Raw genomic sequence first — 27,773 nt, forward strand, 5'->3', positions numbered from 1 at the left:
TGGAAACTTTGTCCTATATTTTTACTTAACATGTAGGGGGAGGGGTGCAGGCTGGCTCGCTGAAAGACAAACAGAGTCTGGGCCTCTTGGCTCTGAGTCGGAGTGAGAGAACTAGAGATGGTCAGTTTTCCAGTATGAACCTCGGCAGCACTGCTGTCTGGTCCTGACAAGATGAGAGAGGAGAAGCTCCACCTTTCCTGTGGACAATCATCCTGGACTATGTGTCTCCAGGTTCTGCCTTCGTACCTGCTGGCCGGGCAGGGTATGGTGACAGCCGGAATGCTGTTGGACTGCGCACAGGTTGGTGACGCTAGAACTAGAGTTTAGTACATGACATCTACGGGAACCGCAGAGATCCAAAAAACACTCCATGGGGTTTCTTTATAATAAAGAGCTCTTTGTAGGAAGGTATTTTCTTAGTAATGATTTGCTTACAAATTCTCCAGAGTTAAAATGGATTTCCAATAGCCAACATGGAAGCTTTACACAAGTTAAAACTGTTATCTAGTTTTAACTGGGAATGGAGGTCAGGATGACCTGTGAGGTGACCCCAATCCGACCCATGGAAAGAAATAAACAAATTTCAGAGATAAGACAGAGCTGCTGTTTCTGTTAGTGTCAACATGCAGGTCTAAATGTAGGAAGTATCTGGAAAAACTGTTAAAATTAGCTTATTACAATTAATTCACTGAAGAAGTTTAGAAGTTTGTATTATTCCAAAGATGCCAAAGAATGTAAAAGCAGTGTCAGATTCAGGAACATGAATCAGGCTCTGTTTGTAACTGTTAATTATAGAGAAAACATTTTGGACCCACAGGCAGCTACTCAACTACTTTATGACTAAATTTATGACAAAGATTTCTGTCGTGTATAAACAGAAATCTTGTTCCATACAATCATATGAAGCAACAACATATTTCCCTGAAGTTATCCATATTCACCTTCCAACAACTCTGACCACCTGCCCTGTCTGCTAAAAAAGAAAACCCAACATCTCCATATCATGATGCTGCCACCACCACCTTTCACACTGCTGCGTTCAGTGTTGTAAAGTTCTGTATTAATTATCAGCAACAAGCAGGAAGCACCATCTCTCAACTGGCTGCTTGGGCATAAAAGCAACAGAAAACTTGTAGCTTTGCACTGCAAACCCCCCAAATGTGACAAGGTATTTTTGGCTAGCTTTCAGTGTAAATACCTTAGTACACTAAAACCGTCAAATTTATTTTATGTTTGATACAGAATTTTTATGACAACCAAAGTTTACATAGTTATTTGATTGTGATATAAAATGGCACCATAATACCAATACATAATACCGCCCCTTTAAGGCAATCATCCCTTAATATTGATCAGTCATGCCTCAAGGACAGTTTTCAGCTGTCCTTGAGGCTGATCTGTCATATAAAACCTCAATAAAATACAGTAGATTGTATTATGTGATGTGTTATTAAGTGTGAGCTGTGCCGCCTGAGTCATTAGGGGGCGCTGCAGAGACAGCAGTCATGTCTCAAGGACAGTTTTCAGCTGAGTCATCGTCCTGCTGAAGGTGTGTGTGAGGACCTTTAGGACACACACTTGCTGATCATCTGCACATATCAGACATCACACACCGCAGGAACAGATTCAGTCTGAGCTAGTTAGGTTTTTTTTTATCTCCCTGTCTCACCAGCATTGACAGATTACCTGTGAGGGGTTTTGATTGGGAATTCATATAAGTCAGTAGATTATGTAGGGAAACTGGCTGACTTCTGGCAGACAGCAGATGGGATCTGGTCATGTGTCTCCATCCCCTCCCAAGTCCACCAGGGTAAAGCTCGTCCTTCCCACACAGCAGCAGCACCACGTGTTGGCGACAGGTCCAGCACCTGCTGCCGCTCTGAGTGCGTCAACGGCCCGCTGCAGGCGGAGAAGGAGGAGGAGTCTGCTCCACCTGACCGGAGAGGGAAAAGTGTCTCATCCTCTTCCACACTCCCTCCTTCCTCTCAGATCAAAACATCGTCGTCTTTATTCATCTGGAATTTGAAAGACACGCAGCATCACAGAGGTCAGTCCGAAGGTCACAGCCTGGACCAGACCTCGTCGACATGAAGAAGGGGCTCCAGGCTCAAGCGGGACATCACGGCACGGGGGACAAAGAGAGGAACATGTGGAGGGAGACGGAGGAGACGGAGTGGCAGAACGGGAGGACAGAGAGGAAGCTCCTGGCCTTTTGGATGTCCCTGACCCAGAAGAGGTGGAGCCTGCTCAGGCCGGCCGTCCAGCGCTCTGCCTCGGCCGCCCGGCTGCTGAAGAGCGAGGCGTGAGGAGACAAAAGGGGCTTTGTGTGTGTGTGTGTGCGTGCGTGCGTGCGTGCGTGCGTGCGTGCGTGCGTGCGTGTGTGTGTGTGTCAGAAGATTCCTACCAGACCTGCATTAAGTAGATGTGTGTGTGTGTGTATACACTCGACTTCCACGCTGAACTTCCCTCTGAGTTAAAGTCAGACTAACTTCGTTGCGAGTTTTCAAAGCGAAGGTGGAGGTGACAGGTCTTGGGATGAACAGGAAGTGATGTCATCTCAGATCTGAGCTGAGCCTTGAAGTGGTGATGGGTTCAGACCGATGTGCCATGGCGGTTTCACATCTGCAGCTGCGTTTCCAGGGGAACAAGCCCAGAGGCCTCGGCTGCAGACGGAGGCGCTCTGCCGGCGGCCTCATGGTGAAGCCGGTCCGGCTCCACATCCTGCTGTCCGGGCCGGTCATGGACGCCGCGCAAGTATGGAGAATTATACTTCAGAGTGGGCTTTTTGTTTAAACATAAATATAGAGAAGCATGTCAGGTTTTGGTAAACTTGCTGCATGAAGACAAAGAAATCAGAAAAGTTGTTACTGAACTTGGCAGGATCCAAACTAGTCATTCTGAAACTCTTTATAACCAATTGTTGCTCAGGAAATAAGTTTTCTAAGCTCCACTGTAAATGACAACAGGACTGGGATTTTTATTCATTTCATCCAATTCAGAAAGGAAGAAGCCACAACGGGAAAAAAACACACAGCAGTTCACAAATATAGTGAAGGGAAAAGACATTCATCAGACGACATGACCAGTCGTCTGATGAAAGGAAGATTGACGTGTTTAACCTTAAAGAACATTGTTACATTTGGAGGGAAAACTAGGAGGTTTGCTCACCTGAGAACACAAACCCAGCAGGGAATCCCTGTGCTGCTGCTGGAGGGACTGGTGCACTTTACAAAATATGACATCATGAGGAAAGAACAAGAAAGTCATGATTTTGGAGCAACTCGGTTACGGCAGCTTTTGTTTCAGACCAAAAAATGATCGGTCTGATTTCATGCCAGGCATTAAGGAAATTAGATTGTTTATGTATGTAGTTATTAAAGTTTGGCATATGGATCCAAAATATATTAAAAAAAAAAAACAATTACATGTTAGTATCAATCGATAGACACGTGGTAAGACTGATACTTTAGCTTCAGATTCCCTCTTGAACTTTTACTTGTAGTTTCTTAACTCTACTTTAAAAAGATTTTGTTTTGATTCGCCCTCAAATTAAGTATATTTTGCACTTTATCGATGAAACAATGCACACAGGCTTTCTATTGTTTCTGTTTATTGTGTCAGTGTGTCATTAAAGCATTTTGTAGACACCTGTGAACTTTGTACAAATTTTGTCCAAAGTTTTAACAAAATGATTCAATAATAAATAAACGATGAGAACATTTAACGGTCAGAAGTTTGATGATGTATCAAACTTAAATAAGTGTCAGTATCGGTATCGGTATCGGTATGGGTATTGGGGATACTGACCCTGTATTGGTATCAGATCGATACGAAAGTTTGAAGTATTACACACCTGTAGTAGATATCTAGCTCACATTGAAAGTTGGTGACTGAATGAAGGGTATGAGGATGAGCTGAACATGTGGATTAGAACTTTGTGATTTGTTTATGCCACTCTGTGCTTGTCAGCACTGGCAGGTGTTCCAGCAGATCTCTGAGGTGTTCGTCTTGGTTCCGGCTCTGGTGGGGCTGAAGGGAAACCTAGAGATGACACTGGCATCCCGTCTGTCAACAGCAGTGAGTGCAACACTCACTCTAAACACACACTGCAAAATAAAGTCTGTTGTGAGAATGAGTAAAATGTTTGGTGCTTTGAAAAGTTTCTGTGATTGTTCTGTAAATCTGTTCCCATCTGCAGGCCAACACGGGGCAGATGGACGAGACTCGGCAACGCTGGAGGATGGTGCTCTGTAACATGGCCCTCATTCAGGTGGCCTTCACACTCTCTCTTTCTCTCTCGTTCTCTCTTTCTCACATACATACACACACTATCTTATTAACAGCTCACTCCAAACCCTTGGAGGATTTTTGCTCCAAAACCAAAACCAAAATCCAGAAACACTGTAGCAGCTCATATGACTGAAAATAGAGAGAGAAACTCGTCCAGCTGTCATTTGGATGAATGGATAAGATACTGACCTCTGACTAAAGTAGAAATGGAAGGGAGGCAATAGATTTAGAGAAGTTTCATTCATTTAAGGCAGACGTCATGTTGATCACTGATTGCACTTTAATTTTCCAGCCAATCAAAGGTCAAACTTCAGCCTGACCTCAACAGCTTGAGCCCCTGCACACATAGACAGCTAGCCTCTGTTAGTTAGCTGCTTCATAAAATTGATGTACTTGCGTACCCTTGATGAATGAAGCATCCAGGTTTGTGGTTCCTTGCCTCCATGTGTGAATGTGGACTCTGTATTTAACATTGCATTGAATTTGTTTCCAGGTCCAGGCTACAGTTGTGGGCTTCCTGGCTGCCGTAGCCGCCGTCGCGCTGGGCCATCTGAGCAGAGAGAGAGTGGACGGTATCCAGGCTGCCATCCTGTGTGCCAGCAGCATCAGCACCGCTTTCATTGCCGCGCTCGCTCTAGGTCAGCCCGATGCTTAACACTTTAATTTACACAATACAACATAGTTGATGTGATGCTGCAGCTTCATCCAGCTGTCCTGTGGGCTGAGACAGGGCTGGTGGTGGTGGCCGTGATTATTGGCTCCAGAAAGCTGGGCATCAACCCGGACAACGTGGCCACGCCCATCGCTGCTAGCCTCGGTGACCTCATCACTCTGTCCCTGCTTGCTGGGGTCAGCAGCTTCTTCTTCACCTACAGAGGTCAGAGACACAACCTACCTGAAGGGGGCAGTATAGTATAAAACTAACTTAAGAACTTTACATTATGTCGTAATGTTATTCCCTCATTAAAACCATACCTGGAGTGGTTCATGCATGTTTGAAAAAAATCCTTTCATCTCCATGGCAACCATTCAGCTGAGCAAAACACCTTGGTGGAACTCGCCCCGCCTTCAAGGACAAAGTTCCTCACTTTCTAAGCTTCTGCCTCACAGAGCAGCCCTTCTCCAGGACTCCCCCACTCAGCTCCTTCAGACTAGTCATCAGCAATTAGCAGTGGGACTGTGGAGCAGCCGAGCTCATTATAGGAGCTACTTCTCAGAGCAACGCTGCTAAAAATGTTGTTAAAGGGTTAATACTGAGATAGTTCCTGGAGGTGGAGTTTCAGAAAGAGCAGGAGTTTTTAAAGAGAGATGGGCCCAATTTAAAGGATTTAAATTAGGAAGTCATGTTTATTTAAAGTCATACTTGAAACAGACAGCATTTTTCTAGCAACTGAAGGTAACATAGTTATTTGACTGTGCTAAAAAATTGATACCATGTGACTGGAAAACACTGCTGCTTTAAAGAATAAAGAACAAAAACATCCCAGATGTGGAGTAACTGAAAGGGAGTTTTGTGATACCAACATCTGGAACGCTTGTTATAGAAACATTGTTAATGCATTTTAACTGCTTTTTTATTGTTGTTGTTGTTTTTAACCAGAGGAGGGCAGCAAAATCCTGATTAACTTCTTGCTAAGAGCTAGAAAAGAGCTGAGTCACCACAGCCAGATTCTCCTGATTCTTTGTTTTCCTGCCCTCCAGATGTGTGGTACCTGCCCACCGTGGTGGGGGGCTTCTTCCTGGTGCTCACCCCTGTGTGGGTCATCATCGCCAGCCGCAGTCCACCAATCAGAGAGGTCCTAAAGTCAGGATGGCAGCCAGTCATTTTGGCCATGTCTGTCAGCAGGTGAGTTCACCAGTGAGAGTCATCTGATCATTTCCTCAGTCAACTCAAAGATTAGTCATGAGCTTTTCACATAACAAGCTTCATTTCCAAAAAGTCAAAAATTTACCTCATTAGGAATCAAAATTATTTTTAACAAAACTATTCTATTCTGATTGATATGTAATCATATTTTCATCTTCTTAGTATTGGTGGTCTGATTCTGGATAAAACTGTGAGCAACCCCAGCTTTGAAGGCATGGCTGTGTTCACGCCCATCATCAACGGTGAGTCAAAGCAGACAAGACAAACTTTAAACCCTTTATTCACAAGACAGTAACGGCCTAGAAATATAATAATAATAATAATAATACCTATGCATAATTTTAATCTTGACATTTGAAAAAAATGGAAAGATCTTTAAAGATTTGTCAAAATAACTTAAAGGAACATTAAAGTTAAGAAAAAATTTCAAATTGTATTAGGAATAAATAGTTTCCAGAACTGATTCTCCACTCATTTTACATTCAAGCTAGCCTTATCCATAACAGTACAGCTAGATACTGCAGGTAGTTGGATAAGTAGAAGAACAATCGTATCGTTCTTAAACAATAGATGTTTAAGGATGTTTTGTAAAAAATGTTTTTGTAAAGCACTCATCCTCTGTTAGTGTCTCTGGAGATTTGAACAGTAACTTTGTTTTTCTTTTATCATTGTTGATATAATCCTTTTAATTGAGCTAAAACAATGCTTTAAATTACAATGACGGGATTTATAATGATGATGTTTCTCTCTCTAAAGTCGCTTTTAAAGAGACTAACTACGAGCAAAGCAGAAAAATGATGACATGTCGAAATGATTGAACTACGCTGGAAGCCAGCAGTAAATCCCATAATGAATAACGGGATTAAGTGTTTCTAACTCCTCCAGAGCCTGACTGTAAACCAAACCCCTGCTGAGGCCGAGCTCAGCGTCAGATCTGAGTCCATCATCAATCATTAGCCATGAAAGAGCTGCTGGAGTCTGATTGGCCTCTGTGTCAGAGGATCCTCAGAGGGGCGTAGAGGACCAGATCGTCTGTGACCCGAGTCCTGCTGACCACAGAGCGGCACGCTGAGCGGAGAACAATAACAACGGCCTTTACATAGACCACAAGCCTGATCAGAATGCCAACTATGCCTTCACTGGCTGCTGTTCTGTGCCATCCCGCTCCAGGAAGTGCATTTGCATTCCAATGCAGGCTCTCCTCTCACGCCTTGTTGACCAGAAACACTTTCCCTGTTTTTGTTCCGATGATCCGTGTGCTTCAAAGCTGTGAGAGCAGAGAGTAGTCACTCTGCTGCTCATAAAATCAGCTGGAGGGGTTATAAGGCAGATGGAAAATACCAAATAAACTTGACAATGCCTTTTTAGACAGTTTGAGGGGAAAGAAAGGAGTCATGGGAAACAGAATTGGATTAGATTTCCAGTAAAGTGATTGTTTGGATATGGATTAAGTTTTTTTCTCTATTTGTTGACGCACTGGGCTCAGCGTTTAAAATCACATCCATACCAGATCAGAACCTTGATTCAACATATGATGTAGTTTCTCTTCATGATGGATTATGAGGATGGCACATTTCTTTGTTTAAAGACATTGAAATGTAATTCCTCCCAAATGAATCTGTAGATCTTCAACTGTGCCGTTTATTATTCTCCTTATTTTTAAGTCACTTCAGCTAAAAATACTTTATTTGTCCCAACAGGAAATTAAATGTTGAACTCATAGTCGACACAAGTATCTTCATGGAGTCGACAGTGATTCTGAGGGCGAGAAACCAAAGACACATTAGACTGAATAGATCTGCCCTAATGGATTGTTCACACCTGAATTTAGCGGCAGCAGAGATAATATTCCACAGCAACTTGTGCTGGATGACATCAATTGTTGACCGGCTCAGCTAATCCCCCTCATTTGCTTTTGCCGCTCCTCCTTAGAAGTGATGACCATTGCTCTATGTTTCCGTGTTCTCGCAGGAGTTGGAGGAAATCTCGTGGCGGTCCAAGCGAGCAGGATGTCCACCTACCTCCATCACTGGAGCGTTCCTGGAGCTCTGCCAGTAAAAATGAGTGCTGACTGTCCTGGACCCTGCACCGCCTTCTGCTCCTCAGGTCAAACCAACAACAATGTTACATTAAAAAAGTGCTTGGATCTTTACTAACCCTTTGTCAATAGATCAGTATCATAGTGAGCTTTAGTTGGGAAATAAAAGTAAAAGAACAAAAACAGCCATTTTTATTACTTTTGAGATTAGTGGGAATGTTTACTAAAAAAAATCTAATTTTCAGGTTCATTATTTATGGCGCCTTAAAGTGAGTTTTGTTTACTCAAAACATGGAAAAAATGAACAAATCCGACATTTACACAGACAGGCCAACATAAAAGAAGTCAGCTTAATAAACTAAACTCAAAGTCTCAAAGTGGAACACATGTATTAATACAACATAAAGTAGAATTATGTGTGCACTCCATGCAATGTAATGTGTGATGGAAAAATAGCTGATTTTTCCAACATATTGTTGGATGTTCAACAGCCAACATGTTGGATGAGGCCAAAACCTATTTGAAGTCAAGTGAAGCCTAACTAGGGGTCAAGTGTGAATCACTTTTATTTGATTTTCAGGGGCAGATGCACTTAAACTTAACAAATGTGTAAAAATAATTGAATGCATTCATGTGGTTCTATGAGACAGCATTGTTAATGTGAAAACATTAGACAGGGGCAGTTTTATGTGTTTTCCAGCCACACTGCCATGTTATAGCACCAATCAAGTTACTATGTTAACTTTATTCATTTATTTTATTTTCTTGTAAAACATCTTGGAATGTCTGACAAAGCCCTATAAAAATTTATATATTTTTATTACTACTATTCTTACTATCATTCAGCTGTCATAAATGTTATAAATATCAAATACGTATAATATATATATAATCTAACCTAATTTTGACTTCATAATTTAACCCCTTGAAATTGAGCCTCCGTCTCTTTAAGAAACTCCTGCTCCTTCTAAAGCTCTGCATTCAAGAACTCATCACAACATGGCTCCTCTATTAACCCTTTAACAACATCTTTACCAGCATTGCTCTATAACAAACTCAGTAGATGCTTAGTTTCAGTTGTTTGCTAATTGCTGCTGACTAGTCTGAAGGAGCTGAATGGGGGAATCGCAATGGAGGGTTGTCCTGTGAGGCAGAAGTTTGGAAACTGCAGAAGGAGTTCACCAGGTGTTTGCTAACTGCTGCGTTTTACATAGCTGAGTGGTTGCCATGGAGATTAAAGGACTTCTCTAACATACCTTTAAGAATAAAAGCAACACTCCAGGTATGTTTTTGATGAGGGAATAGCATTATGACATGGTGTAAAGATTAAAGAGTCAATTTTGCACAATACTTCCCCTTTAATACTCTTAGTCAGAGAAATGAGGGTTCAGTTCAGTTCAGATTTTTTCAAGCCTTGGATGGGCAGTTAATGTTGCATCCAGAACATATTCATACATAAAACAACCAAAGTTAAAAATGCAAGAGACAAGTGTACCAAAACAACAAAATGGCTGCCACTTAAACTAACACAAATCAATGAAGTTACCTCCAAACCGCCCCAGGCATTGGCTTCCTCCCACAGAACAAAACATACGTGTTGGCTAAATCGGAGATTCTACATTTTCTGGCTCTTTAGCTGTGAGTGTACCTACTGGAGGTTTGCTTCTCTGTCCATGTTTGTCCAGATGTGAACTCTAAATCGGCCAGAGTTCTGGTGGCCCTTGTGGTACCGGGTCACCTCCTCTTCCTCTACACAGTCCAGCTGCTGAGGGGAGGCCATACCGCCATGACACCTTCCTTCATCATCTGCTACCTGTGTGCAGCTCTGCTTCAGGTTAGAAACACTTTACTGCAAGAAGTAATAAAACCTCTACGGTTTGCATTTGAAGCCCAGCATCCTCCTCCTCCAGGTGGTGATTCTGCTCTATTCTTCCGTCCTGATGGTCCGCTGGCTGTGGAGACGGAGCTTGGATCCAGATAACTACTCCATCCCCTACCTCACGGCTCTGGGGGACCTGCTGGGAACTGCTTTCTTGGCCCTGACCTTCAGGCTTTTCAGCTCTGAAGGGACCGGGCTTTGAAACATTTGGTCAGCACCAGAATCTAATGTGAAAGACTGAAGCACAGCGCTGAGCTCACTGCAGCTGCAGTTGAAAGACAATGAAACAAAAAGACAGGTGACAGGTGGTGACTTAATAATTAGAGATGCTATAATCTGACTTTGGATCAAATCATAATTCTATCACAATCATGATTCACTATAAGGGAAAACAAAACGCTCACATAATGAGTAGTTTAAAGATCAACAACTCAGATTTTGCTGCTGTTCATTCTGCTCTGATTATCACTTCCTGGTCAGAATTAGGTCACAGATCTGACCAGTTCAACGTAAGAAAGTGTCCAAGTACGAAAAAATGTAACTGTAAACTTCAGTACTTTGGTCCTTAGTGTTTCTCTGTTGTTCACATGCAGTTTAATGAGCTCAAACTGAAATTGTAGAAACACCAATTATTGCACGTCTATAGTTGCTAGATGGTGGGTGTTTATATTACGACCAATAGACATAATTGTGTTTGTATGTCAACATAAAGCAGACACTATAAGGCTCTAGCATTTAACTTGACTGTGTGTTCCTATTGACAAATAGTGTCTGAGGTCAGAGTTTATTCTTGTGTGGAGCCTTTTTCTTTATTTCTTTGATGTCCATAAAGAAAAAAATAGCAATAACAGTGAGGCCTGGCTGAATTTGTAGAGCTTCTGCATTTGTAAAAATAAGAAAAAACAATTTGTTTTTCTTATTTTTAAGAAAATAAGAAATAAAACACAGTTAAATAAAACACATGGAACCATCTTGGTGAAAATGCATTTATTTGAAAGACATGGAAGAACATATATCTAGTTTGGTTTGGCTTTTTTAGAGCTAGAAATAATAAATTAAAATAATAGTTACACAAAAAAATGTTTCCTACAGTAAAAAAAACAGAACAATAGTCACAGTTAGAAAAGCTCTTTGTTGCCAAGGGACAAAATGAAGGCCCACGATCCAAGGCACATGTCTGGAGACATTCGCTGTCCACACACGATCTGGATGCGATTCATTCTCCTCCTAGAGCAGCGCTGTCCAAACACCGCAAACTTTTACAAACAAATGGGTGGCAAAAGTGAGTATGATTCCAGTCTTACATGAATTAGAGATCCATTTTCAGACCAGTTTGTTTCTATCATGGACACATTCCATTTAGCATTTTATTAAAAAAATTTAGTCTGTGTGGCAAATGGATACTTTCCGCTTTACAATTTTGGCCCACATGGCAAAAAGTGGACACCACTGCTCTAGAGAGAGATCACCTGTTGTGCAAATTCACCTTTGAAACAGCAGAAAACCAAAACTTGAACAGCATTTCACACATTCAGAGCCAGTGACTAACAGTTAACTCCACGTCTTCCATAAAATCTCATTTGCCTCGTGAGGCAGAAACTCCCATCTCCTCATGGAATGTCCTCACCAGCTTTTGTTTTTCTCACCTGCTCAGATATGAAAACTTCATGATTTTTCCATTAAAAGCAGAAAGAGAAGCAGGTCCATAAGTTTGTGTCTGAAAGACGTCCCAGCCTCATCTGAACTTGAGATAGGCTGGAGCCGAGTAGTTGAAGAGCAGGAAGTCCATGCGATACAGATTGTAGAGCTTTTTCTGGTAGAAGGGGCTGATGTTCTGGAAGAAGTCGGCTGCCATATCTCCGGTAGTCCTGGTGCTTTTGGACGAGGCGGGGAAGCGGACCTGCTGGTCCGCCCCAGCCAGCTGCAGCACGTAGCGGGAGTCCTGCTCCAGCGTCTCGTACTTCCCCACCACGTCGTAGTGGATGAGGCAGGGGTGGCACAGCGAGTGCACCCGCTCCCAGTGTTCGTTGAAGGGCTCTTCCCGCTGGGTTGCGGGGTCCACGAGGTAATACACAAACTCCTCAAAGGAGACGTCGTCCCCTTTCTCCAGGGCTTCCGGCCGAGGGTCTGGCCTATGCCGGCGGATGATCTTTGTGCCGTATCGTTTGTGGAAAGCTGTATTGTAGCTCCGCGTGAATTTGTTGCGGTACGCAGAGACCAGCCGCTCGAATGGCTCACGCACAAAAATGAACTTCAGGTAGGAGCGCAGGCGCTGGTTGATCTGGGAGGTGGAGTACTCGGACAGGGTCCGGAGGTTTCCCGGGACGTGGGCCTCGTTGGCGGGGATGGCTAGTGGGTCTTTGTGGTCACCCGAGACTCCTGTCAGAACCATGAGCACCCTCTTCCAGTTGGTACAGGCTACTTTGGGCACATAGCAGTACAGCAGGCCGTGCTGGTCGTCCACAATAATGTGCTTCAGGTCTTCGGGGACGAGGACTCTGCGTTTGCGGGTGTAGGAGCGGCAGGCCTCCTCCAGCAGCTCCCGGCGACCCTGATGGACGGCCGCCACAGCAGACTCCACCTGTTGGGGAAGGAAAACCAGGAGCAGATAGTTTAATTTGGTTCAGGTTTGGATGGTTTCAGAATGTTTGAACAAAAAAGTAGCACACCTTGTAAATACATTCATGACATTTGGCTTTTGATAAATGCATATCACACATATCAGATGTTTTGTTTTTTGAAAATGCTAATAGGACCATGTAACATTTTCCTACTTCACACATATGCATGACTTGGTGATGTGCTCACAATACACAGCGGATCTGGAAAACCTTATTCCAGATTCTACTAAATGAATCTCTTTCCTCAACATTTTACACATCTGCCATAATGACAATGTGGAAAAGGTTTTTGAGAGTTTTGCAAATTTAAAATTAAGAAATCATATTTACATTAACATTGACAGCCTTTGATAAATAGTTTGTTGATCCCCCTTTGGCAGCAATTCCAGCCTCAAGTCTTTTTGAATATGATGTCACCAACTTAGCTCTATTATTTATTTATTTATTTTTTTACAGTTTATTTGATGGGGACAGATACTAGAAACATGGCTCAAGACAATCTGATGCCTGCATCACAGTGTTCAGAGCCATAGCTAAGTCACAACACCCGTCCCCAGAAACCTGGACCCTCAGGTGGGCAATTCTGAGGAAAATGATTAATTGAGACTATTTGTGAAAAGGCTGAAACATAACAAAATGTGGAAAAAGTAAAGTGCTGTGAATAATTTCTGGATGCACTGTATGTTGAAGATTATAGTTATTAGGTAAAAACCTCTTTTGCAGTGCACTGTACTGGAGGACAAACTCCTCATTAAACCAGATGCTCTGCATGTCATGAGGACTTCACTTCTCCATGGTGAGTGAAGCTCTGACTCCACAGAGGGTGGTCTCACAGCCGCTGGAACATGCAGCTACCTGGTAAAACCAAGGGTCATCTAGTTCATCCTGTTCTCCTACTGGCACAAATGTCTTATTTACTCTTTTTATTTACTCGGGCTGGCTTGGCAGTGCAGCGGCCACAGCCCCAGAGCTCAGAGTCTGACTGTGTCCGACCTGATGACTGGCTCTCTGTGTCTGCCGACAGACACTGGAACATCCAGGAAACACTGAGGGGCTACGCTCTGAGCAGCAGAACCTGGCCCGTACTCTCACGTAAACCTAGACCTCGCCTTTAAGTCTGTCCGTGTGGACAATGAGGGGACATTAATAGCAACTAGGACCGTCCAAGTCAAACATGTCCTTGGGAGACAGCAGCAGGGTTTGGTACTGCTGCTGAGGGTTAACATAAAGGGTTTGGTTTTCAGGTGAGCCACATGCAACAAGGCCTGTCACCTTAACAAATGTTGCTGGATGATAAATTGTCCCAAAAGTTATTGCGGTAAACGAGAGACCATTTTCAAGTAATATAATGGTAATGACATCATAATGCAAGAACAGCACCTCAAAGGTCAATATATTTTAAATTTTAATAAACTGAAACTGGAAGACATTTTAAATATCAATGGGCCAGCTGCGCTATGAAGCTTACAGGAAATCTGCATGTGCTGTAAACAATCACATAGAGGCACGACATCATTGCTAGCCATAAAAAGTCTGAATCATTCCTCTGATTCTGACTTTATTGCTACAGTTTAGGAATCTTCCTTCTTTATGTAAACCAAAATGGAGTGGCATCAGATTTTAGTGGTTGTAGGATTTCTCTTTTGTCTTTGGTAAAAAAAAAACAACCTTGAGTCGTTCCTTCTGCTAGCACTGGACACGCATGTTTGTTTTGGTTGTATTTTACCCAGAATTCCCTGCACTAGATAGGAGTGCAATACTAAATATTTTGCTGTCAATCCAATACCAAGTAAATATAGGCCAATATCATCAATACTGATATCAATATTATCAATACTTTTATTATGTAGGTTTTTATATCGTTATACTGCTGACCTCTAGGTGTTTTTGTGTTTTTTTTTCTTAGAAATATTTTATTAAAATCTAGGACAGAATTTGGACAAAGTTTGTAGACGTCTACAAAATACAAGATAAACAGAAATAATACTAAAAAAAACGAAGCAAATTTATGAGGATATTTTTCCTTAAAGTGCAAAAAATATAATTTGAGAGCAAAACAAAAATCTGTTTTTGGGTAAAATTGAGAAACTATAATATTTAAATAAGATGAAATTTCAATATACCAATACCGACATGTTATCAATATTTCGGATCGATCTGCCCATCTCTTTAACTTTTATCTTACTGATTTAAAATTCAAGGAAAAATTGTAGAATTCAAGAAGTTATAAGAAATTTCTTAAAATGTTCGTCACTATGAGCTCAGATTCTATGTGGCCAAGATCTCTCTGTTCTTCAGAAGGGAAACATAAAAAATTGGTTGTTTATTAAACACCAAGTTTCCCCACTTTAAGTATTTACTCTACAATATTTACAGCTTATTTTGCCCAAACCTCTAAGTTTTAAGAGCTGCTTAAGGTTGAGTTGGTCCAAACAGACACATAAGTGAGTCTGGCCAACAGTTTACCTCCTAATTACCATCCTGAGAGATTAGCAAGTTAAGACCTGAGGAGGAAGGAAATATTACAAGCAGTTAAATTTAAGGGGAACCTGCTGGAGCTTGTTTGTTTTATGAAAATTAAACCTTCCTTCTCCACACAGAAAGACTTAACTGGGAACAGCTGCTGTGTTTTTACACAAAGCATTTCAAATCTGAAAAAGAAAAAAAATTGTGCAGATCTCAGTGAACAACCAACACAGGAAACACAACCAACGACGAAGGCAGCAAAGGATAAAATGCAGGTGATAAGATAGAACATGTAAAGGTCTCATCATCTGGTGATGCTTTCTGCTGTTAAAAATGGAAAATTCAAAGAGAAGGTTTATGTGCTCAAAAAACTATTTCTGAGAACATTCTGAACAATAATAAACTGGGAAGTGTTGTCAACTAGGTCAATAAATTAAAAATATACATTAAGAGAATAACTTATTATATTCTGTGACTTATGTAGTTGTAAAATGTTTTAACAATAACTGCAAGAGAAGGAAGTGGTTCTTCTTTGTAAAACAAATAACAAAAAGGCACAAAACTTCTGAAGCAGTGCAATTTGACTACAAGACACAAAAATCAAAGGGGCTTTTAACACCGCCCCAAAATAAAGAAACAAAGAAAATCAAAACAGCGTTGAGGTTTCTAAAAGAAGGGAACGTGTTCCACACCACTCACCTGTTCCCCCTCATACAGGCTCTGCAGGGGGCTCCTCCGGGTTTTCTGCCCACTGCTCCGCTCCGACAAATGTTCTGAAGAACAAAACACATCAGTGACAATGTTCACGTCACAAAACACACACTCACACACACTACACATTACGAGGTGTTGGCATATTTAAAGGGATGGGAATCACAGACAATAACGCTATAACATCACAACATGTCAACAAACAACGAGGATAAAAAGTCTGAAGTTTAAAAATGAATAAAGCGGCAGGCTGAGTGTAAAGCCAACCTAACATGGAGGCTGAGGGCGATGAGGATCAGTCTGAGCCTTCAGGTCGGCATCGTTTTACCTCACAGGCTCAGAGACACACGCACGGGCACACACACACACACACACACACACACACACACACAGCCACACTTGAAGCAAATGTGGTGAATCTGTGGTATCAGAAGACAGACGTTACACTGATGAACAGTCACTTCACACTTTGTGAAACATTTATGTGCTTTGTTGGATTAGTGCAACAATCTGTACCATCTAACTGCCCAAACAGCAGTAACCACAGAACATCCCTGAAAACTTAAAAAGACTAAAAAGACCTGCATTAAGAATGAGTTTGTAAGACTTTCAAAGCCAGGAGGTCCAGGGAATAACGGCAAAACTCATGAAGGGCAACGAGAGAAATCTGTTCTACAAAATCCTCTCATTTTCAGCAACAGAAACAAACAAATCAGCCAAGAGTTACTTCATGTTGGGTGAGCTGCAGTTGACAGATCCTTCATTGTAAAGCCCATCTTAGGTCACATCTTAGTGTGTAGTTAATGACAGTCAGCACAGAGTTGCCAACTTAGTCACTTTGTTGCCATATTTAATGACTTTTCAGACAAAAATAAATAAATTCAGAATCAGCGGGTCAGACCTTAACTTTAAGATCCTTTTTTTAATCATTCCCATCTTCCAAAAATACTGTCTCACTGTACTGTGTTGGTGGCTAACCACATTTCACATTACATTTCAGAAATATGATTGATGAATTAAAAGGGAAATATGAAGCATAGATTGATGATATGGGCCTTGGGTCTATCATTTGCTGTTGTGTTATTCTATTTTTACCAGAACTGTAAGCTACAGCTAACATGCTAACAATGTAAGAAGCCAGAAAGTTTAAAGGACTTCTCTATTTTGGATCAAAAACAACCAAACATACATTCACTTTTTAAAGGGTTTTTTTATTATTATTTCAATGATCCATTTTACTTGAATCAACCCTTAAACATATTATACTAAATATTATAAATCTATCCACTTACTTGAATAAAAATGAACCTTTATTCAAGCTTTTTTTTATCTAACTGCAACTGAGTTCATTTATAATGTGGCTCCTTAACACCGACCTAATATTCAATATTTTGTTTCTCATTAATATCTATTCAGTAATAGGAGATATAAACACATGTAGTCCATAAACAGCAGCATAAAACTATTTTTCTCTACATGTTATATTAACATCTGGAAACAGACCTGAGACTGCTCCACTGTGAGTGGATTATTATAAATTAATATCGTTTTAGAAAAAGCTGAAGCAGCAGAGCTGGTAGTTCATGGAGTAGCTGCAGCCGTTTCACATATTGCTCACTGGATGTGCTCTGGAGAGCCAAGGGCGCCACACACACTGGAGGAGAACACTGTAAAAATGTAATGTACAGGGAATGACAGAGTATGAAGGGCAGACATGGCATTTTAAATTTTAAAATATAAATCTAAAAGACAAAAATTGATGTAGTCCACATGTATATATGTCTGTCTCTTACGTGATCTACATGCAGTCCTACTCAATAAGTCAGAATTTTGATGTAAAGTTGATGTATCTCAGTAACTCAGTTCACTAAATGAAACTCAGATCATATCAAATCTTTATTTCTGTAATGCTGATCATAAAAGCTAATGAAAACATTTTAGATTAGAATATTGAGAGGATTCTACACTGACCCACATCTGGACGCAACAACAAAACATTCAGTGTTTAAACTTTACATTTTCTTAAAGCCCATTCTCAGAAAAGTCACAACATTTAGTAAAGTGTAATCCTGTGTTAAAAATCAATGGATCTTTTACTCTGTGCAGTGAGGCTGAAGGAGTTGATGTTTTTATAAAGAATCTTTCCTCATATTTGATTATTCTACACCAGCTACTATATATACTTACTTATATACTTATATATTTACTTGCTGTTAAACTGTTTCTGTTTTTATTTCTTATTCTTTTTAAATCATACACTATTTTTACCATACAATGACATAGAAAAAGAAAAAAAGGAAATAAAGATATCCTTCCTGGAAGCATTTCTGTTAGCACTAGCATAAATTAGCTGATGTACCGATGTGCTTCTGGAACAGATCGTCCAGTCTAGATAGCTGCAGTTTCTGAGGAAGAAGTGTGGAAATACTATAAAGTGACTCAATATCACTCCCAGAAACATTGGCTTATAACTTAAATACAAGGATAACGCTTATTTTCCACCAAGCTAAGCTTTAGATTTTTTGTATTTCCTCAAGAAGATTCACATCAGCAGAGAAGAGCAACAAAGACAAATCAGATGATCCTTCTGCCAACAGAAGGTCCAACTCAACATTTTTCTTTAACTCTTTGATTTATCTGCTGACTCAGAATCACATTTCACGCATGAAAACATCCAAAGTAACGTTTTCTCTCCTCCGTTTAAAGGCCAGTGAGCAAAGGTAATGTCTGCTTGGGTTTAGGAAATGACTAACACCTGGCAGACAGCGAGCTCAGCAACAAGCTGAGATGGCACACATTGAAAGCATGCATTGTGTGACATCATCTCCCTGCTAGTGCAGCATCATGGGAAATCTGAGTGGCTCTCTGGTGAAAATATCAGGACATTAAGCTATCTAATTATTCTACCAGAGCAAATCACTGCAATATGGAATTATGGAAATGTTTTAAAAAAAATCCATCTAAAAGAGAGAGAGGGAGAGAACTAAAGCGGGGCTAAAGACGCTGATCGATCCCGCTTTGGAACTTTTCCATTTGAAACATTCCGGTTTCACCTGGTCTGGTGTGAAAACCCTGCAGCTCCGCTAGTCACACAACCACAGCGCAGGAAATGCAAAACGCAGGAAGGCCCATGTATGTTCGTCCTGTCTTGGCTATGAACAGAGCTCTGTTTGAATCCCAGTGGGGAAACAGCCCCCAATCCTCTAAACCCCCTTCAGCTTCTAATGCCAAGGAGTCACTTTGCTATGAGAAATGCTGTAAAAGTAAAAGCCTCATCCTTTTATGTGAAAAATGAGTGTAAATCTTATCCTGTCAAAAAGCATAGAAATGATAAACGTATAGAGCCAGACCAGTTCTGGACAAAAACTCAACAGTAAAAATCACCAGTCAAGTTTTTTTTACTAATTCTAAATACTATGAACACATGACAAATGGTGAATTAATGAAGCCATCATTAGGAGACATAAGAAATGACATCAACACCATGTTGCATCCATGTTGGAGGCTCTTATTTTGAAGTGAAAAGGGAAGTCTTTTTTGAATTTTGTGATGACAGAGCTGGTTAATAAAGACTTTTGGTTATGCTGAAGCTTGACACACATTAGCAGACCCTGAATTTGGATACAACTATAATATATCTGTAAGCAGTAAGCTGTAAGCTAGCTAAGCGCTAGTTGCAGTTAGCATCAGCTAGTGCTGATGCTAAAGATGGCAGCGGCGTTTTGGGGGCCAAGACTCCAGTGGAAAAACGTGAAGAAGTCAAAATAACATAAAATACGCTTTTAAATTAAGAAATGCTACTTTGAGCCACACAGTGTGAATTGTAAGAGGTAACAGGTCTTCTGGTTCTGGTTCTGCTCTGCATCACCAGAACCAGAACCAAAGGAGGAGAAGCAGCATTCAGCGTCTATGCACCACAAATCTGGAACAAACTTCCAGAAAACTGTAAAACAGCTGAAACACTGAGTTCCTTTAAATCTTGACTCCTGTTTAGAGTTGTAACATTTCTGAAGGGAACTTTTCAGAATAAAACATTGAGGCCGGGTCAGAAGGAGTGAAGTCTAGGAAGGAGAACCAGCTTCATTCATCAAGTCTGTGCAGACAAACAAGGAATCTGACTTTGGTCCAATTTTATTCTCAAAGATATTTAAAATATAATTACATTAAAAAGGGAAAATAAAAGCTAAGGGCCAAAAACGCATACATTGACATGCTAAAATCACAGCGCCACACAGTAGCCTGGCATAAGAACTACACCGCTGTAGCTGTTGAGGTGTACGTGGTCTCGTCTAAACGTGGAACTAATTAAACATGATTTAATTAGTACGTCCACACACCTCAGATTCAGGCTCCTCTAGAACCTCGCAAGTAGTTTTTTTTTTGTTTGTTTGTTTTACAAATGGGCAAATTTATATCTGCGACAGCGTGCGTGATGTAAATTTTGCGTCTGCTTTTGTTATCTTTTCGCAGACATCTATGCTCAGCCTGGACGTTGGGGATTGTGGTGACAAACACACAGCAAATGAGAAAAATGTTGAGCCCCAACGTGTGCGAGAAAAATGACTTGTTTGGAAGAAAACAAAATGTGGGAGGATTTTTCTTGTTTTCCTCAGTTGCATAACTCCATCTCTTGGGGATGGCAGGGTCACAAAAACTGCTGAGAAACCAACTTTATTATTCCTCTTTACTTCTCTCCTGATCAGACAGTCGACCAAACCATCGCATCATAATGCAAACAAGAGTCTGTCAGGTGTAGTTCTGAGTGGAACGCTGTGCTCAGAAACAAAGTATCATGTCTGACAGGTCCAGGTGGGCTGTGCTCCATGTGGGGAGCGTTTAGCTGAAGGAAATGTAATCTGTGCAGCTCGTTTTGATAGGTTCTGAAGAACGTCATGAGTAGTTTCAGCTGCGACAGAGCAAACCTGCAAATCATTTGAGAATAACCGCTTCCAAAACAGATGGTCCTGATCAGATTCAGAGGAACCAGAGGACTGCTTGTATAAGAACCTGAGAGCCGTCATCAGACAGGCTGAGGAGGGAGAGCAGTCCTCCTCTACACCCGGCCTGCAGTACATATGTGTTGCTGTGTTATGTAATAATGAAGTAAAATCTTCAAAAAGTAATAAAACATCATTGAAATAGCATTATGTAATAATCAACGCAAAACAATAAAATCCTTGAACACGTTTTGCAAAACTTTCTGCCACATTATGTAAAAACGTTACATTTTCCACCAATTATGAGGCAGCTCTGCTTTACAAATTATAATGTGGCGCATTATGTAATAAAATGTTTGTGTTGATGCTGATCATTATGTTTCTAATAACAATCATGTTGTAGCTTATATAAAAATTTAAATTGAACTTTTGGTCATTTAGTTTCCTTTCAGACTCAAAGCCAGAACCTGCAGCATTAAGCTGCAAGTAAACGACCAAAAACAAATTGAAATTTTGCTAGAAAATACAAATTTTAAGATTTTTCTCAGAAATGTTCTAGAAAACACTTGAAAATTTCTGAGTTTGAAATGACAAAATTTTGCTAGAAAATTCCCCAGAAATGTTGATATTAATCAAAAACTAAATTCTAATCCCCCAACCCCCAAAACACACACACACACACACACACACACGCACACACACACACACACACACACACACACACACACACACACAAACAAGGAAGCTTCTGATCTCCAAACATCAAGAATTTGCAAGAAAATCTCAGAAGTTTTGAGATCTTCTCAATCTTATAAATTTTCTAGAAAATACTTGGAACCTTCTGAGTTTGAAAAGTCAAAATTTTACCAGTAAAAACTCAGATAGTTTTATATTAATTAATTAAAAACATGAACATGTCTGAGCTTCAAATGTTGTGAATTTTTGACATTTTAAATCCAGAAGATTTCCAAAAGTATAAAATTTTTGACTTTGAAAAAGTTTTTTTCTTGCAAATTTCTTCACATCTAAAGCTTTCCTCCAGATCCAAGAGATGAAATGTCTCCCGGGGAGCCGGGGAACAAGCTGCTTTAACGCTCAGCATGCAGTGAGATGAAGTACTGCACAGATAATTTGTGGTGTGGAGGTTGGGCAGGGAAGGAATGAGCTGAGCAGGAGCGATGGTGACGGCCGCCTGCAGCCTCCAGGCTGCTGTCTCTACCCTCCATCCTCCATCTGCTGCTAATTAAACCTCTAGAACAAACTGCACGAGAGGCGTCACTCCACATCTGGGTCTGTAGTGTTACCGCTGACATAAACATCAATCCTGCTTCCAGGATCATGTAAGAGGAAAACTCTGGCAATGGAGGGAAATATAACATAATTTGAGACAGGTGCATGCAGCCACAGGAAACCCTCTAAAGCTTTGAGCTGCCAATAAAACATAAACTGGTTCAGATTTCTCTTTAACATGAAAACAGCATTCAACGCTACCTGGACTGGTTACGGATTATTTATGTAAAGAGCAGTGGAGACGCCACACTGTGTGAGAGAAAGCAAAACGGATCTTTGCATTCTGAGCACAATTACAGTGATAAAGCGACAGGTAAATGTTGAAGTGTTGAGGATTCTGCCACTAGCCCGTCAGGACAACTAAAGTCTGGTTCACACAGAAACGTTTATGTGCCCACATGAAAATAACTGTAAAACTGCTCACTGAGACTGACCTTATGGATTCGGTAACAGCATCTATACAGAAGAGCTGCTGTCAGTGAAGCTGTCTGACTGTTGGTTTCCATCAGGTCACCTGTTAAGGCCAGTAAAGCCTTAACAGAATATCTGTCTAGAAATGAGCCAAAATGGAGGCGGCCTGCTGGAGCAGAAGGTCTCTGCTGCTCATTTCTTCTTTTTGGAGACTTTTACTCCACATCTTTTGGGTTTGGGAATTGCATGTTTAGGCTTTTAATCTCTGTTAATATCACTGGACCATATGGCTGAAAATGTATCATGACATTAATTAGCTTTTTATTTCCTGTTTATCCAGGTTTTTCTCCACAATGTTTTTCTTCATTTTTAAGCACTTATCTATTTATATAGATCACATATTTACTGCAACATATTGTTATTGATTTATCAGTTAAGAACGGTTACTTTGAGACATTTTTAAATTAATATTTAAAATGGCATAACAATACAAGTTTGATAAACTCATTTTGTAAAATCTCTCAACACTGGAACTAGAATATATTCTAAATATTCTAAGTAAAACACAAACCAAATACAATACATAAAACAGAAATAGAAACCAGATGCAACTGAAATAAACAGATAAAAAGGATTATGAAGTCTGTGAAAAAAATCCTCCTTCAAAAAATATGAATCATCTGAATGGAAATTATTGAGCTCATTTTAATTTATATCTCAATTAAAGATGACCTGCTCATTGCAACAGGCTTGTGAGACTAAGACAGCACCTGTCTTCAGTCAGAGGCCTCTTCAGATTCACTGTAAAACTGACTGCTACTGGAGACACTTCCTGCCTACAGCATCAGCCTCCACATGTTGTCATAACAAATGATATGAGTTATGACAACATTTAATTTCCCTTTGGCATAAATAAAGTATTTGTGACTCGAATTAGCAGGATGTTTCTTAGAACATTTCCCCTTTTCTCTTGGACTAAAGTGGACCAATGCTCACATCTACAGTACATGCACTGTAAAGCCACACTGAGTCCGTAGCTCAGTGTTGTGGGTTCAGAGTGCCAAAGTACATAAAAAACTACAATCCTATAATAAGTGCAACCCGAACATTCCTCTGTTTACAGAGCATCTTGCTGCTCCATATAGAGTTTAGACAAACTGCCTGACCTTTAGCCCACATGGAGCAGAAAAGAACTGTTCAGCTGTTCCAAATATGGATGAATTGTTCATGCTTATTTCTGAAATCAATTTATTCAAACTGAAAGCCAGCAGGCTGTATTAATCTGTCAGAAACATGCTGCTTTCCAAGTGCATTTGAAGTGCATGAAAGCAGAAATACCAGAGTGAGTCTTCCACCGTTCTGCACACGGCTTCATTCATGCAGACGATCGGCAACGGATCCGAGACACGAGGCAGGAGAGCAGCAGGAGGGACAGTCAGCACAAAACTCCACTGAACTTATTCAACCCTTCACTGATTTGTTTGTCTCGATTCATTATTTACATGGATTTTAATGTGTTAAAAAAACTGAATGCAATTAATTGCTTTTTTTTTTTAAATACACAAAGATTCCAACCGGAATATCGGCCAATATTAGCACAACTTCACATATTGATATCGGTATCAATAAGTAAAATCTGGCAGACATTTACACCTGCCACAATAAATCTTATGAAAAATTAAAACAAGCTCAATAATTTCCATTAGTGTGTTTTTTTCCCCCCTTTCCTCTCCAGGCTTCAGTCTGGTGTTTTTTTCTGAAGGACAATTTTGTTTGCAGAAACTTCATCATTTATTTATTTGTTGTTGATGTTGTTTGTTTATTTCTTTGGATATTTAAAAATGCTTTCCAGTTTCAGTTTTAAATGTTCATTAGAATTGGAAGTTTATTGATCTTTGACAATGTGTCACTGCATTATTATTATTATTATTATTATGCCATTATTATTAGATAACTAATAGTAACGGCATAACTTCATGTTCCAATCAGGGATTGAATAGTTTGGGGCTTTTCATTATAGCTTAGTTTTATTTCATTGTGATTTTTTGTTTGACTAATTCAGTTTGTTTAAATTCGTTTTTACAGTGGGTTTGCTATTAACACTGTTTAACTTTAGTTCAGGTTTTACTAGCTATGATAATAGTCTTGTTTTTCATAATTTGGTCAATTTGTAGGTGCGGAATTCAAAAAGTGACTATTTATACATCATTTGGGATAATAAATAGTCAACAGAAGATATAATATATAAAAAATATTTTCAATTATTGACTCACCAGCTGACTGCTACTTTCTCCAAACTCATTCTGTTATGGTTTTGCAGACCACCAGGATGAGGATGGAGGGCAGTAATCTGCAGATGGCTGATGTAGACTGCTGTTGTGGGAGGAAAAAAAAAATCGGTTCGAAAAGTTTGAACCGATTACCAATAATTACCATTTTTTTAAATATTTATTTAAATTAACGGAAATGTTGTCTTAATTTCAGTCGCTATTATTTTGTTTGTTTTAGTTAATTGTAATGTTGAAGGCCTATCACAGCAGCTGTTGATGCTAACTGTGTTGGATCTTCTGCTAAACCAGTTGCTGCTCAGTTCGGATTATAAAACTGATGAACTACTGTTGGTTTTACTGCACTGTAAAACTGCAGTTTTCAAACATGTATATGGCATCGACTGTATCATGAAGTGACTCATGTTGAATGTTGGAGGCAAAAATAATCCTGACCAGGACGTCCCACACTATGAAGCAGCTCATCTGATTGGTTAAAATCCACTAAGATAAAACATATTCAGGAAACACTTACAGTACAAAAAAGAAATCTCTATAATTATTACAACACATAACTACTCCGCTCTGTGACATCACAGCAGGGACCAGATATTCTTCTGATATTCCACGAGTAACCACGGTGATAATCAATAACGTACACAGACAGGGAAATGCTGTGTTGCAATAAGAACACACACACACATATATATATGTATATATATATATATATATATATATATATATATATATATATATGAATGAAAATGTTCTGAGTTCTGGCTGTATTGTCTCAAGTCTTTCAGCAGGACAGGACACTCCTGGATTTAGCTCCGCCCTTTAACTCCGCCCCACTTTGCTATGCTGAAGGATCCCAGCAGCATGCTGCTGCCACTGCCGTGTGTCACTCCAGGGGATGTACTGTTCCGATTGATTAGCGGTTCCAGTGGATTTTATTAAGGAGTATCAGAGTAAATTGGAGGCTGGATTCATATGCCAATGGTTTTACATTTTTATTTATAAAAAGAAATTATGATAATAATAATAATCCATCCATCCATTTTCTGTACACCCTTGTCCCTTAGTGGGGTCAGGAAGGCTGCTGGTGCCTCTCCAGCTAAACTCTGGGCGAGAGACGGGATACACCCTGGACAGGTCGCCAGACTGTGATAATAATAATAATAATAATAATAATAATAATAATAATAAAACTGAATCTCACCATTCCTTCTACTTCATGTGTGTGATTTAGATTATACTTCTTGTAATAAAATCCCATTTTTAGGTACTGCATGAAATATGGAAGCAGAAACACAAAATATTGAGAAAGACTGAATGAACTTCATTATTAAGTCACTAAGAAAATGACCTGGTGCTCCATGTGCAGAATACTCATGTGCATAACAGGGTGCACTGAAGCACAAAATAAGATTTTTTAAAAATATATATAAATATAGAAACATGACCTAAATGTAAATGAATTCGGATGTTTATTTTATTATGATGGCTGCAGGAATGATTGCTTCATATTTAATGATTGATAATTCCAGTTAACCTGACGGGATTTGCCACACCTGAATGCATTTCAGTGGAAGGTGTTCTTCTTTTGTCTCTGGTTGGGATCCAACACATTCTGGTGAATCAGGCTCAGACTGAGCTTTTTACCCCAGATAAAGATAAATGTCAAACGGACATACTGGAACACAGACAAGTATTTCTGTTCCCGCCGCAGGGTTATATTTATGTATTTGTGTTAAAGCTCACCTGGCTTCAGACTGCTGTTAAAGTAGAAGATGACCACAATGAAACATCCCAGACACAGGGCAGAAACCATCCGAATCCCTTTGGGTTTCCTCATTCTGAGTCTGTGGAAACGACCGAGCAGCTGGGCCGACTTCTGCCCGGGTTCATACGACAACCGGCGTCCGTCCTCTAACTACTTTATTACCGATAACAGCACCGAGCCGGCCCGCTCACATCTCACGGCCCTGGTTATTTTCTCGCGCATGTTTGCATGTCCGTACCGGAGGACAAAGCGACGAAAAGAAAAGGAGAGAAAAAAAAGGTGGGGGGCAGCGGTAGCGAAACGAGAGTCCGCTGTTCTCCGGTATTTTTTAACGATTACTATGGCGTTTCTGTGCGCTGCTGGAAAACCAGCCGGGCGGGCTTCTTTACTGCCAGCGTCGTCCGAGCGGAGGTCACCGGCTGCCTGGTTCCGTTAAAGGGCTTTTATGTGACCCTGCGGGCCTTTCCTACCGTTCGGTTAACCCCTTTCTGCCCAAAATCCAGAGGTTTGCGGTTACTCTTAAAGTAAGCCGTCAAGCTGTTGTCTCGGTGGGTGAACTTCCGGTCACCTTTTTCAAAGTAAAAGCTTTCCAAGAAAGGAACCGGATGTTTTGTCCTGTCTGTCTCTACGACAGACTGGCGATCTGTCCAGGATGTACCCCGCCTCTCGCCTACTGATACTTTTCAACTCTGGAAAATAAGTGCAATTATTTGTTTTAAAATGTTAAAAATACTACAACCTGATTTTTTATCATATAAATTACGTAAAAAATATTTAGTTCTTTGCAATTTTTACCCAAAGTTCTAAAGTATGAATGGTCCAACAGGCCATGTATTTGACATGTATACATGATGCAATTTACATGTCCGCCATGCGTATATGCCATGTCTTATAAAACAGACTCATAACAGAAACAAATTATTGTTCAGTGATGAAATGAATAAAAAAGAGTGAAATACATTCTACTAGCTGGTGTAGCCAGTATCAGCTTGCCTGGTTACAGTCAAATCCAACAAGTTTTCCAACTTATATCAGTAACTGTGTTAAATTGGGTGAGATGTTATACATAGGCAAATAAAAGAACATTAAGCATTCCCATAATGAGATGTGTTGATTACATCATTATAGGTAAAAAAAAAAACAACAACAACATTATAAACACATAATTATAGTCTTGACTCTTGGATAAAAAAAAAAACAACTAAACACTTTT

At 40.2% G+C, this 27,773-nt stretch overlaps 2 protein-coding genes across 3 annotated transcripts; one reads left to right on the forward strand and one right to left on the reverse strand.

Moving 5' to 3' along the window:
* The first annotated feature begins 48 nt into the window (after positions 1–48).
* LOC106925036 (solute carrier family 41 member 1-like) lies at positions 49–11,046 on the forward strand. Of its 2 annotated transcripts, none has more exons than XM_014999061.2 (10): positions 49–300; positions 3,970–4,077; positions 4,199–4,270; positions 4,784–4,928; positions 5,021–5,167; positions 5,992–6,136; positions 6,320–6,399; positions 8,129–8,263; positions 9,881–10,029; positions 10,106–11,046. In XM_014999061.2, the coding sequence occupies exons 1-10, from the start codon at positions 172–174 to the stop codon at positions 10,274–10,276; spliced, it is 1,281 nt and encodes a 426-aa protein (XP_014854547.2). In that variant the 5' UTR covers positions 49–171; the 3' UTR covers positions 10,277–11,046. The 2 variants fall into 2 exon arrangements, with proteins under 2 accessions (XP_014854547.2, XP_014854545.2); XM_014999059.2 differs by lacking the exon at positions 49–300 and adding an exon at positions 1,951–2,754.
* On the reverse strand, positions 11,045–27,195 carry chst13 (carbohydrate (chondroitin 4) sulfotransferase 13). Its single transcript, XM_014999063.2, has 3 exons — positions 26,539–27,195; positions 15,861–15,934; positions 11,045–12,655 (listed from the first exon to the last, which is right to left on the reverse strand). Exons 1-3 carry the CDS (start codon positions 26,630–26,632, stop codon positions 11,810–11,812), a joined length of 1,014 nt encoding a protein of 337 aa, XP_014854549.1. The 5' UTR covers positions 26,633–27,195; the 3' UTR covers positions 11,045–11,809.
* Between the last annotated feature and the right edge of the window lie 578 nt (positions 27,196–27,773).

Source organism: Poecilia mexicana, unplaced genomic scaffold (genome assembly GCF_051168715.1).
Source record: "Poecilia mexicana isolate PSO_F unplaced genomic scaffold, ASM5116871v1 scaffold_5, whole genome shotgun sequence".
NCBI lineage: Eukaryota > Metazoa > Chordata > Actinopteri > Cyprinodontiformes > Poeciliidae > Poecilia > Poecilia mexicana.